Raw genomic sequence first — 13,633 nt, 5'->3', positions numbered from 1 at the left:
CCTGCAGGAGCCAAGCCTGTGCTTTCTAGAGCAGAGACCTCCATGCTGTCAAACACCCCTTAGCTCCCACTGACACCCCAGGCTGGCGTTCTTTGCATGCATCGGCATTCTGAGCACTGTCAAGTTGTGTGTTCCCTTTTTGGGTCCTCTCAGCCGCCCAGAATCTCTCCCCATAGTGTGCTGCAGGCCCTTTCAGAAACCCTCAGAGCCCTTTGAGGTGTTAAAATTGTCCAGCATCACCTTTGACTACAGGTTGTGGGGGCAAGATGAATTGAACCTAGTTTCATTTTTTTTTTAAACCGTTACTGGATTGGTATGGATTATGCAGTGCATCTAAAACAGAGTCTTGTGAGGAAGGGAATCATAATAGAAAGGGGTCAGTTTAAGTAGGGATGAATCAATTAAGGAGTCTGTTATAATTGACTGAGAGGCAGTATTATGAAGAGGAAGTGTGAGCTAGCTGGGTTTATATTTACTAAGGTAGAGCAGTCCAGGCCACCACGTTACTTCTCATGGCTTCTGCTGCAAGTTAATGACCAGGGAGATGATTGCAGTGGACAAAACTTCAAACTCATGTAAGTGGGGTCATCTAAGGGGCCCCTTACATCCATTAGCTTTCAACAGTTCTCACCCTCGCTGCGCCCACCTCTACCTCCTTCACGCTCTTTTGTAAGTTTCAGGAGTACAGTCTTTGTAGCTCAGCGTCGACGAATCGGAATTTCATTCTGTAACTATATCGTATGGCCGTTGAGACGCCTAGTTGAAGAGTAGCGACGTATCATGAGAGGACACTTACCTAGCATTCCATAAGGTCCTGGATCCTGGGTTCAGTCTTCAGTTATCACCAAAGGAAACAAACAAATATGTTCGAATGCTGTGTTTTTAAAGTTTTTCTTAATGGAAATCGACCACTTGGAGCTGTAGAACCAGGCTGGCCTCAAACTCCATTTGCCCGCCTCAGCCTCCCAAGCACTAAGAGTAAAGCATGCACCAGCACGTTTCTAGAAAAAAAATATTATGAGTTCTTAAATTCTGTCCGATAATAAAGTATATTTCCATCACACCCCCATTCTTCCCTACTTCCCTAAGTTCTCCGAGATCCAGCCTTAGTCCTCTCTCCTTCTAGACTGTACTTTTTTCGTTCTCCTCTTTAGAACCTGCAGAGTCCAGTTTGTGCTGCCCATATGTAAATGAATGTGAGATTTCTCCCAGAATGCCATTAGTGATGGGGGGAAGGCTAGGGGAGGCTTGAGACCTCTTCTCCCTCCATGCTGGACTGTTGATTGTCTTGTTATACAAGTACTGCACAGGCAGCCACAGCTGCTCTGAGCTCATAAGTGCCGTGACCCCGTCCTGTCCAGAGGACGCTGTTTCTCTCAAGTTCTCCTTCTTACTTCTGCCCCCTCTTCCTCAACGATGCTTGAGCTGTAGGCTGCATAACCGTGATACGGAGAAGTCTCATTGAGAGCCAGGCAGTCTGTAGACACTTAATCTTTGCTCTCTGACCAGTCACCACTGGCAAAAAAACAAATTCAAATCAATAACAAGGCTAGCCAGTGAATTTAGGCCACGTGAGATGAGTCAGCAGGTGAAGGCCCTTGCCACCCAACCCGATGACTCAAGTTTGATCCCTCATGTGGAAGAAGAATTAATTCCTGTAAGCTGACAACTAGTCTTTACAAGTGCCCAGTGGCATAAGCACCCTCCCCGCCATAATAAATAAATGTTTACATTTTTAAATAAAAATGACCCTTCTCTTAGATACGTCAGCTATTAGCACAAACCTACACCTATCTCTATTCTACTGTGGCTTGTGCTCCTGGGCAAGTGGCCTCGTGCACAGTGTCCCGATGGTTTTTGGTCAACTTGACATATACACCTAGACATATCTAGAAAGAAGGCATCTGAGTTGAGAAAATGCCTCCATAAAATTGGACTATAGGCAAACCTTAGGGCATTTTCTTGATTAGTAATTGGGGTAGAAGGGCCCAGCCCACTATGGGCGGTACCAGCACTAGGCAGATGAATTGGAGTTGTATAGGAATGGGGCCTTGGGGAGCCATAGAGAGCAAAACTGCTGCCAATTATCAGCATTCCAACATGGCCTCTGCCTCAGTTCCTGCCTTGCGTTCCTGCCCTGTTCCCTCAGTGTGACCTGAGAGATGTGATCTAAAATAAACCGTTTCTCTCCCGAGTTGCTTTTTGGTTGTGATGTTTTTAATCACAGCAATAGAAACCCTAACTAATGTACACAGTCCCTTCACCTGTCCGATGGGAGAATGACAGTGACTCCCATGTGCTATGCCTGGCCCCTCTCAACAAATGCTGGACCCCCTGGCCCCTTGTAGCCTCTCAACAAATGCTGGACCCCCCTCTGTCTCCAAGCTGCATTCCTGCATGGAAGCAGGGGGGGTGGAGTGGGGCGAAGGCTGCATCAGGGAGAACCCAGTTTTATTGACGCAAATCCGCTTTGTCCAGTGTGAAAGATTTGTGCAGCTGAGACGGTTGGCCTCACATAGCACTTGAGAGACAAAGTTTAGGGTGATGATTGTCCCATCCCAGGTCTTCCGTCACCAGCCTTGGGACTTAAGCGACTCAATCTCTCTGTGCCCTGAGCCCTCATTGTAAAGCGAAGACAGAGGAGATGCTTGCTTTTGGGGAGGTCTGGAGAAAATGTGATCTCAGGCCATCATCTAGTACAGTATCGGCCTCAAATGCCTAGCGTATGTTAATGAAAGCTGTACCTTAGATTTATTATGCAAAGACTGGAGAGATGGCTCAACAGTCAAGAGCGTGTGCCATGCTCTTGCAGAGGCCCCGAGTATGGGTCTTAAAACTTGATCAGGCATTACCACCTGTGACTCCAGCGCCAGCGGATCCAACACCCACTGCTGGTCTACCCATGTGCTCTACCCATGCGCTAACCCACCCCTCAGACTCCTGTGCATAAATACAAAAGTCTTCTTAGAGGAGTTATTATATAAAAATAACAGCGATATCGCGAAGATAAATTAGTATGATGCCATCTATATTGTGGCTCAGTTAATATTACTTTTATAAGAGTTAGGAACCTTTGTCTGAAGGGGTTTTCAAAGTCAGGGTCTACTCTGCAGCCCTGAAAATAAGGATCCCTAGAGAATTTGTAGTAGCGGGATTTCAACAAGAGCATGGGCGCGCCCAGCAGGGTGTATGGGCTGAAGAGCCACCATGGACACGATCGTGATCGTGATGCTTTAGTTTTGAGTGGGAGGGGCTGGGCCACAGAGTCAAACGCAGGGCCTCATGTCTGCAAGGCTAGGCTAAGGCCCTGTGCCTTAAGCTGAGCTCCAAACAAGCCAGCTCCCTCCATAGCTCTCCTGGAGCGTTACCTTGCTCTTTTTTTTTTTTTTTTTTTTTTTTGCCTGAGATTGACTAGAACAAAGACCCTTACCCAAAATAATAAGCACCAGAGCCTCAGGGTAGCAAAGGCTAGGCGGTTTATTTTATGACCTTATGAGGTCCTTCGGCAACCCAGATAAAGTTCTGCCAAGAGAGTGAGTTCTGCAGGAGTGCATGGGGTGGTTTCGTACACCCGAACACAAGGCTTTCCTTGAACACCAGGGAGGCACAATCTTGCATGTACCCTGCCACTTTACAGTTGTCTGTTTCTCAACAGAAAGCGCAGATGGCTTCCCCTTCTACATGTCGCATCCTTGCCTGTCTTAAAGCTCGTCAAGTACACAGCACATCCGCAGGCTGCAAGCAAGCCTGACTGTTAATGAGCTTGTTCCCACTCTGAATCTCTAGGTTGGGTGTTGGTGGCTAGTCCATCAGATGTTTAGCTGGTTCTCTGAGTCTGTTTGTCCGTCTGCGGCTGGACCTAAGGTGGTTTGGGTCCCTTTGGAAAATGATCTTTGGGTTTTTCTTCTCACTGCCTCATCTTGCATCCCCCAGGTTGAAAGGATTGTGGACAAGAGGAAGAACAAGAAGGGGAAATGGGAATATCTTATCCGATGGAAAGGCTACGGCAGCACCGAGGACACGTGGGAGCCGGAGCATCACCTCCTGCACTGTGAGGAGTTTATTGATGAGTTCAACGGGCTTCACTTGCCCAAGGATAAGAAGGTGAAGTCAGGGAAGCAGGCCGGAGCCTCCAAGCTCCTTCGCGATGCCCGCAGTCTGCCAGTGGAAAGACTCTCCCATCGGCCGCTGGAACCCGGGAAGAGCAAATCAACTTCCCACAAGCGGAAGCGCGTCAACTCTCCCCTGTCCAGATCCAAGAAGGGGTCTTCAGGAAAGGCTCCAGACAGGGCCACCAAGACTGTGTCCTATAGGACTACCCCCAGTGGCTTGCAAATCATGCCCCTGAAGAAGGCTCAGAACGGCTTGGAGAATGGAGATGCTGGCTCAGAGAAGGATGAATCACACTTTGGAAACGGGTCCCATCAGCCAGATTTGGAGTTGAATGACCAGCTTGGAGAGCAGGAGACCAGTGATTGCGACGGGACCCACTCTGCACTGGTGGAGAATGGAATTGGTTTGTGGCTTTTCTTTCTCTCGGGGTTGGGTTGGTTTTGTCTAGTGGCCAACTGTTTTGTCGTTGAGGCAGGATCTTATGTAGTCCAAGTTGGCCTCAAACTCATCAAGTATTCTAGGGTGGCCTTGACCTATCTCCTGCCTTTGCCTCCTGGGTGTTAGGATTCCTTGTAGGCACTGATGTATCCTGTCTTAGGTAAAGGTGGAACACGATGTTATGCATGCTAGGCAAGGACTCTACCAACCAAGCCAGCCACCTCTTCAGCTCTTTGGTCTGATTTTTCTTTCAACCTAGGGCGATATGTAAGTTGCTACCCACCTTCTGTCTTTGACTTGTAGCTACCTGTTAATTCAGGGCCATGGAAATTTGACTGCATGCCTGTGCCAACTACTAGACACCTTAGCATGTGGGAATCAAGCCACACATGCTCACATGAGGCCAGTGATAGGTTACAAAGGCCTGTCATTCCAGCTATGTGGGAGGCTGAGGCAGGAGGATTGCAAAGTTAAGGTCACTCTGGGCTACAGGTTGAGTTCATGGCCAGCCTGGGACACTATGCTGAGAACCTGGAATGTAGAGGGGACCCCCCCATATGGTTAAATAAAAAAAAAGAGATTCCCTACTACAGTGTGGGGTACCCCAGGTCATAGTCACCACACCAGATCCACATCTCTGCGGGCAGCTCAAGAATTCTCACATCCCGGGACACAGGAATCATCTCCAGAGGGACAGCACCTCCCCCGAGTCTCACTCACGGCCTTTGCTTGCAATCTTGTAGTGCCCCGTGAGGGACTACCTGGAGGCTGTCCTTCTGTCCACCCTGTTTACAGATGGAGTTTTCCAAGCCAGTGCACAATGGGAGATGCCTGCCCTTCTGGTGTCACCAGCGTAGGTGGTCGTCTTCACTTCTGTGTCATGTCCTGCTTCAGTGTAGTCAGGATGCTGTTGCAAAATGCCCGAGACCACGGACACTTAATTCTCACAGTCCTAGCGAATAGGAAGTCCAGGGTGGAGGGAGAACAGAGTCAGGGCTGATGAGGGCTGCTCCTCGTAGGTAAAGCCTGAATTCCGGCTGTGTCCATATGTGAGGATAGGATAGTACAACTCCCATCATGCTTCTTTAATTTCTTTATACAGTCTCTATGCCCAGACCTGGCTTACCTTGGACTCACTGTTGCCCAGACTTGGCAGAGCTTCCTTTATAAGGAATCCCATTCAAGATGGTGCAGTTCTCATCATCTTTCCTACGGGCTTTGCTTGGTACTAAGACATGGGGTCTTGGTACAGCTAAATGGGAAACAGTTTCAAGCTGCGAGTCCTCAGGGGAGGGGGAACCCTAACACCCAGACCATGGTGGGTCCTAACTGCAGTTCCGACCCCACCCTGCACCAGCTCTCTTGCCTGCTCCTTTCTGCCCCGTCCTGGAAGCAATGTAGACCGAGTGTAGCTCACATTGGGTCGTGAATTCCTCTCTCTTACAGTCTCTGGGGGCAGGATTAAAGGAGGAGGCAGTGACCCTGGGCCACTCGAGCTTCCCGTGCTGTGACTTTCTCAGTGGCCAGATTGCTCCTTTGAAAAGACCTCGGCGGCCTGTGTCTTTGGGCAAACTGTGTGTTCCAGGTTCATGCCCCCTCCGTCCTCAAACACCTTTGTGCGCACCCGCAGGTGCCTATGTATTTGGAGATAAGAGCCTGAAGTCTCAGGGGCTTCAGGAAATGCTTATTGGGCACACAACCACCCCCCCACCCACACACACACACAACGCCCAATAGATACCCCTGATGGAGTGAGAGCGGGTGTGGATGCTGAGATGAGTTAAGTGCCTGTCAGATGATGCTGAGTGCGGGATCTGGACCACTGTGGAGAGCTTGCCATCTTTAGGGGAACCTGTGCAATTGCTCAGAGCTTTCTCCTGCTCCAGAGAGGAATTTCACCCAAATGCGATTTACTTAGGCATCTGCCCCAGCCTGACTCATGTTTCTGTCTGGGGATCCCCAGTGCTGTTGCGCCTGTGCTCCTAGCATATGGAAGCACTGTTTGTTTTAAGCTTTCATCTCTTGGGGGAGAGGTAGCTTGTGTAGACGGGGCTTGGCATAAACATCCTCTTTGATGTTCCCCGTGACAGCTGCTGGTAGCTGCAGAGTCCCCGGTTGGTCGATGCAGGAAGAGCGGTAAGGGGAAGCCTCTTAGGCTCATGGGGGTACACCAGAGCAGGAGCCTGGGAAGGATCCAGGTAACTGAGCTGAGAACACCCCCCTGCCAGACCTGCAGCTTCCCCAAGAGTAAGGAGGAACTCTAGGGAGGATGGTTTGCTGACTGACTGCCAGACAGCAGTGTGATTAGCAGAGCAGGTGTCTCTGTGTCTCTGTGTCTGTGTCTGTCTGTCTGTCTGTCTGTCTCCTCTCTCTCTCTCTCTCTCTCTCTCTCTCTCTCTCTCTCTGCCCTATGCTGCCTTCTAAAGTGGAGTGGAACTGTTAGCCTTTTGCTCTGTTGACCTACCTTGAATGCGACCTGCTAACGGGGCCAGATAGCCCATCACCTGAGAAATTAGCTAGCCAGCCGACCTGCTCAAGTCTCTGGGCATTTGTAGCGATTCTGGACCGCCCTCCTCTTCCTCCTCCTCGGTCTGTTTTCTTACCATCTTCTCCAGATAATGTCTATTCACACATCCCAGGGCCCCAGCTGGAACGGAGAGGAAGAAGCCTCCCACCTCTATTGTGTTTGCGGCCGTCCCGAACTTTTTTTCTTAATTACATCCTTTCGAGTTGGCGCCCAGAAGCTCCCAGGAGGATAAGGCTGTTGGGCTCATATTTCACGTGTATAATATCCCCTGGATACCTGTGACAAGCATAGGTAGATCCCACAGTATCTGACGGACTGAGTCTTAGATGGGGAGGGTTCAGGAGACTGATTTTTGACCAGTACCTCAGCAACTTCTGTTTCTCAGACTCTGTACCAGGATGACTGGGCCATGTTGTTTGCCATTGGACACCAACATCCTATAATTCAAGTCTGATTATTAGAGCTCCCATTCAGGAACCAAGGCCCTGCCGGGTGTTAGCGAGAATAGAGAAATGCAAAGGAGTAAGGGTTCATCTTCTGTGACTCACAATCAACCCTCGGCTAAGCTGGTGGCTGCTAGGTTGAGTGGGCACCAGAGGCCGACTCCATCGATGGAGTCCTGTATAACACATGGAATAGCTTTGCCATATGTGCATACAGGTCTCCTGTAGTCACTAGCGGGAGAAATGGCCCCAGCTTCAATCACCCTCTAGCACGTTGGTTCTAGCTAGCTTATTACCCAGGTCTGTTAAGAGCCTGGGAAAGGGGGATTAGAATCCTGGTCAAAGAGCATAGTCTTGAGATTCAGATGTGTAGTGAGGCCAAACATGTCTCTGTTCATGCTTCTGACCAGAGGGAAGCTGCGACGAGGGCAGTGCCCACATAAAGATTGGGCATTGAGTTTTTTCCTCCTATGCTTTCCCTGACCCAAACCCAAGGATCTAGTGTCATTTCAACAGTGGGATGCATGACCTAGGGGTCCCTCTGTTTGCCCTGCAGAAGCGTCCAGAGGGCTCCAGGCTTGGGGTGGGGCATTACTTTTTGTTTCTCCCCTCCTCTCTTGGTGACTTAACTTCTGCACAGAAAGGAGTAGCTTATATAATAGGGCTTCCTTATGGTATAGGAACAGTTTAAAACCTAGGGCTTTGGTGGGTGGCACACTTTGGTTTCACACCCCGCCTCTCCCTGCTGAAGCTTGTGATGAATATGCCATGGCTCAGTGCCCACCTCTATTCTGATTCTTCCCCCGAGGTGACAAACGACTCTGTGGTCTGGGGACCATCTGCCTCAGTATCCCTTTGGGAGCTTGTTAGAATGAGCTCCGCCCCATCCGGATGAATGGGGACTGGGGGCAGGTGTGAGTCACTCCTGTCAACCGATGAGTTTTAATAGCTGAGTGTGGATGGCCGCCCCCACGGATGTGTGTGGTTGTGAGCGATGGCTCATAGATGCCTCACTGCTACATCTAGGGCTGTTCTTCGAATTTTAAACTTGTGAAGAGTGTGGTTTTTAAAAGGGTCTCTCCCTTGACCGTGAGCTTCCCACGTAAGGATTTTGTCTCTGTCTCTCTGTTTCTCTCTGTCTCTGTCTCTGCCTCTGTTTCTGTCTCCATGTCTCTCTCTCTTTCTTAAGATGGGCTTCAGTTGTGTTGAGAAGCCGTCCACTTGGGGATCCCTCCCCCTCCTACTCTGGCCAGGAGAACTCCCCTGTCTTGACTATCCACAGAAGCCATAACCTGGTTCTTTCACAGACCCATTTGTGCATTAAGTTTTGGGGACATCCCCAGGCAGGTGTCCTCATTCCCCTTGAGCCCTAGAGCAAAGCACAGTCCAAGTGCCCATGAACCCTCGAGCCCCATGCCCACAGTTCTTTGATATCTACACATAGTTTCTCCACAGGTTGATGACTGTCGTCTGTCTCCCAGGCCTTCCATGATTCACCCAGCATTGTTCCTGCCCGCGTATATCCTCCCCCACAAACGGGCACCCTTTGCCATTTTCTGTCCATTGATCTTTTGAAAGGATCCTAGCCTTCCTTTCTAGAATGTTCGTCTCAACCCATACGTTCTCCCTGCGGTCATCACTTTCCTTTTCCGCAGACCAGAACTGAGACACACGCTTTAAAATCAACTCACGCTGAGTGTCATCAAGGGGAGACTGTGGGACTTGTCAAAGGCAGAGCTGGACTCAACACCCCTGGAGTGTGGGTCAGAGCCTGGTGTGGGCTGGAACCCCAACAGAACCAAGTTGGTACTGTTGGCCCAGGAACCCCATTTTGGGAACACCATTGACTAACAAGCTGTGGGTGGCAGGTGAAAATGTATGTAGTTGCGAAAGCCAGGGGGCCTCACTGAAGAGTAGTAGGCAAGGGACCTTCCAGTGGCTTTGTGACGTGTTAAAGTGTGAGGGGAAACTTGGAATGGGAGAAACCGGGTAAAGGAGCTGTTGTGAGACTCGGCATTGACATTTGTAAAAGGATGCTCTGTGGTCCTCACGGCTGCCCCATGAGGCAGCTGTTACACCCATATTAAAACACAGGGAGGTCCCAGATGCACAGGTTGGGCTCAGGAGACAAACCCGGGCAACTTAACCCCAGAGCTGACCTCTGAAGTCATGCCCACCTGGCTTCGAGGGCAGTGAAAAACAATTCGTTAAACCCTGATTACCCACAAACATACCTTTGTTAGGGTCCGGGGTGGGGTGCACTTCTTTGGTATTTGCAAACCTTGATAAAATTAAGTTCATTAAAAAATACACTTAAAGATGGTTGTCAGAGTGTTCGTGCGAAGTCTTGATTTAGAGCCCCAGCAAGTGTGGTGCTGCCTGCCTGTAATTGTAAAGCTCTGAGCTGGGAGGCAGGGGCAGGGGATCAGAAATTCAAGATAATCCTTGGCTACCTAGCAAGTTCAGGGACAACCTGAGATACATCTTTCCTTCCCTCCTCCCATCCCTCTTCCCTCCTTCCTTCCTCCCCTCCCTCCTCCCCTCCCTCCTCCCATCCCTCTTCCTTCCCTCCCTCCTCCTTCCCTCCCTCCTCCTTCCACCTTCCTTCCCTTATCCTTTTCTCCCTCCCTCCTCCACCACACAAACTCTAATAAATACAACTTAAGACTGAACTCATGCCTAGAAAGCGCCAGCAGGAGCACAAGGCTGGGGTGGTCGTATATTACATCACAGAACAGCTAATGTAAGTGAGGAGGATTCTGGAGCCCGCTGCCCCTGACTCTTGTATACTTTGCAGAGAACTGAACCAGAGAACACTCCAGGTTTCTCTGGCGGGTCTCAGACAGTGCAGAGCCCCAAACCAATCAGGGAAACAAGCAAGGAAAATTGTCTGTTGGTCTCACTCTGAGCACAGCGGTCAGTAGCCACCCTCAGTTACCCTCTGGCTTCTCTTGGTTCCCTCAGTACTGTCTCAGAGCTGTTCTGGGCACTTCTTACTCCCTGCTTGGATCTTGAAACCTAGCTCTCTCAGCCACTGTTACTTCCCAGAGTGTTGGGCTTGTCCTGGAACAGGACATCTGATGCAGGATGGCTTTGTGCATCTTGAGTGTTGGCCCTAAACTTGCCTGTGAAACATGGACCACAGTTGCTCCTTTTGCTTTTGCCCAATACCAGATACATATGTGAAACCAGCACTGACCATCCCTTTTGGTGTTCAGAGGTGGGGAGTTTTCAAAGCCAGTGATGCAAAAACGTAAGGGCTTTATCTTACAAAGTGTGGCAAGTAGCTGTGCTAATGGATGCATTTAAGCCCTTTATGTGGTGAAGTAAATTCTGGTCTAAGTTGGCCACTGCACTCTACAGAGGGTATCAGGCTAGGGTGGAAAATCTAAAACTCTTAAGTGGGAGCAGCCAAACCACTGGCAAACCCAGGAGGGAAATTGGCTTTTGCCAGTTAGGTCATGACCTAGATTTTTTCAAGTTTGTTTGTTTATTTTAAATGTATTCATCTATCTATCTATCTATCTATCCATCCATCCATCCATCCATCCATCCATCCATCCATCCAACCAGTCTCTTTGTGTGTGGATGTGTGTGCACCAGCCTCTGTCTGTCTGTCTGTCTGTCTGTCTGTCTGTCTGTGTGCACACCATAGCATGGTTCTGGAGGTCAGAGGACAACTTTCAGCAGAAAGTCAGTCCTCTCCTTCCATAATGTAAGTCCTGAGGATTGAACTCAGGTCATCAGGTGTGGAGCAAGCACTTTTACCTGCTGGGCCATCATACCGGCCCTGTATTTATGTTTTTTTTAATTTATTTTTTTTTTATTAACTGGAGTATTTCTTATATACATTTCGAGTGTTATTCCCTTTCCCGGTTTCCGGGCAAACATCCTCCCCTTTGCCATTCCTTATGGGTGTTCCCCTCCCCGCCCTCCCCCCATTGCCGCCCTCCCCCCATAGTCTAGTTCACTGGGGGTTCAGTCTTAGCAGGACCCAGGGCTTCCCCTTCCACTGGTGCTCTTACTAGGATATTCATTGCTACCTATGGGGTCAGAGTCCAGGGTCAGTCCATGTATAGTCTTTAGGTAGTGGCTTAGTCCCTGGAAGCTCTGGTTGCTTGGCATTGTTGTACTTTTGGGGTCTCGAGCCCCTTCAAGCTCTTCCAGTTCTTTCTCTGATTCCTTCAATAGGGGACCTATTCTCAGTTCAGTGGTTTGCTGCTGGCATTCGCCTCTGTATTTGCTGTATTCTGGCTGTGTCTCTCAGGGGCGATCTACATCCGGCTCCTGTCGGTCTGCACTTCTTTGCTTCATCCATCTTGTCTAATTGGGTGGCTGTATATGTATGGGCCACATGTGGGGCAGGCTCTGAATGGGTGTTCCTTCAGTCTCTGTTTTAATCTTTGCCTCTCCCTTCCCTGCCAAGGGTATTCTTTTTCCTCATTTAAAGAAGGAGTGAAGCATTCACATTTTGATCATCCGTCTTGAGTTTCGTTTGTTCTAGGGATCTAGGGTAATTCAAGCATTTGGGCTAATAGCCACTTATCAATGAGTGCATACCATGTATGTCTTTCTGTGATTGGGTTAGCTCACTCAGGATGATATTTTCCAGTTCCAAACATTTGCCTACGAATTTCATAAACTCGTTGTTTTTGATAGCTGAGTAATATTCCATTGTGTAGATGTACCACATTTTCTGTATCCATTCCTCTGTTGAAGGGCATCTGGGTTCTTTCCATTTTCTGGCTATTATAAATAAGGCTGCGATGAACATAGTGGAGCACGTGTCTCTTTTATATGTTGAGGCATCTTTTGGGTATATGCCCAAGAGAGGTATAGCTGGATCCTCAGGCAGTTCAATGTCCAATTTTCTGAGGAACCTCCAGACTGATTTCCAGAATGGTTTTACCAGTCTGCAATCCCACCAACAATGGAGGAGTGTTCCTCTTTCTCCACATCCTCGCCAGCATCTGCTGTCACCTGAGTTTTTGATCTTAGCCAATCGCACTGGTGTGAGGTGAAATCTCAGGGTTGTTTTGATTTGCATTTCCCTTATGACTAAAGATGTTGAACATTTCTTTAGGTGATTCTCAGCCATTCGGCATTCCTCAGCTGTGAATTCTTTGTTTAGCTCTGAACCCCATTTTTTAATAGGGTTATTTGTTTCCCTGCGGTCTAACTTCTTGAGTTCTTTGTATATTTTGGATATAAGGCCTCTATCTGTTGTAGGATTGGTAAAGATCTTTTCCCAATCTGTTGGTTGCCGTTTTGTCCTAACCACAGTGTCCTTTGCCTTACAGAAGCTTTGCAGTTTTATGAGATCCCATTTGTCGATTCTTGATCTTAGAGCATAAGCCATTGGTGTTTTGTTCAGGAAATTTTTTCCGGTGCCCATGTGTTCCAGATGCTTCCCTAGTTTTTCTTCTATTAGTTTGAGTGTGTCTGGTTTGATGTGGAGGTCCTTGATCCACTTGGACTTAAGCTTTGTACAGGGTGATAAGCATGGATCGATCTGCATTCTTCTACAGGTTGCCCTCCAGTTGAACCAGCACCATTTGCTGAAAATGCTATCTTTTTTCCATTGGATGGTTTTGGCTCCTTTGTCAAAAATCAAGTGACCATAGGTGTGTGGGTTCATTTCTGGGTCTTCAATTCTATTCCATTGGTCTATCTGTCTGTCTCTGTACCAATACCATGCAGTTTTTATCACTATTGCTCTGTAATACTGCTTGAGTTCAGGGATAGTGATTCCCCCTGAAGTCCTTTTATTGTTGAGGATAGCTTTAGCTATCCTGGGTTTTTTGTTATTCCAGATGAATTTGCAAATTGTTCTGTCTAACTCTATGAAGAATTGGATTGGTATTTTGATGGGGATTGCATTAAATCTGTAGATTGCTTTTGGTAAAATGGCCATTTTTACTAAATTAATCCTGCCAATCCATGAGCATGGGAGATCTTTCCATCTTCTGAGGTCTTCTTCAATTTCTTTCCTCAGTGTCTTGAAGTTCTTATTGTACAGATCTTTTACTTGCTTGGTTAAAGTCACACCGAGGTACTTTATATTGTTTGGGTCTATTATGAAGGGTGTCGTTTCCCTAATTTCTTTCTCGGC

The 13,633-nt window shown here is 48.4% G+C and overlaps 1 protein-coding gene across 3 annotated transcripts in view; it reads left to right on the top strand.

Annotated features, from left to right (window-relative positions):
- The window catches only part of Cdyl2 (chromodomain Y-like 2), a 191,422-nt gene that overhangs the window by 108,479 nt on the left and 69,310 nt on the right, over positions 1 to 13,633 (top strand). For all 3 annotated transcript variants that reach the window (NM_001106189.3, XM_087594255.1, XM_087594254.1), the window contains 1 exon segment: positions 3,934 to 4,516. In NM_001106189.3, coding sequence (NP_001099659.2) covers positions 3,934 to 4,516 — 583 coding nt within the window.

The sequence above is a fragment of the Rattus norvegicus genome, chromosome 19 (assembly GCF_021556685.1).
Source record: "Rattus norvegicus strain SHRSP/BbbUtx chromosome 19, alternate assembly SHRSP_T2T, whole genome shotgun sequence".
NCBI classification, from domain to species: Eukaryota; Metazoa; Chordata; class Mammalia; order Rodentia; family Muridae; genus Rattus; species Rattus norvegicus.
The sequence above is the reverse complement of the archived record's forward strand: the minus strand, read 5'-3'. Positions and strand labels throughout refer to the sequence as shown.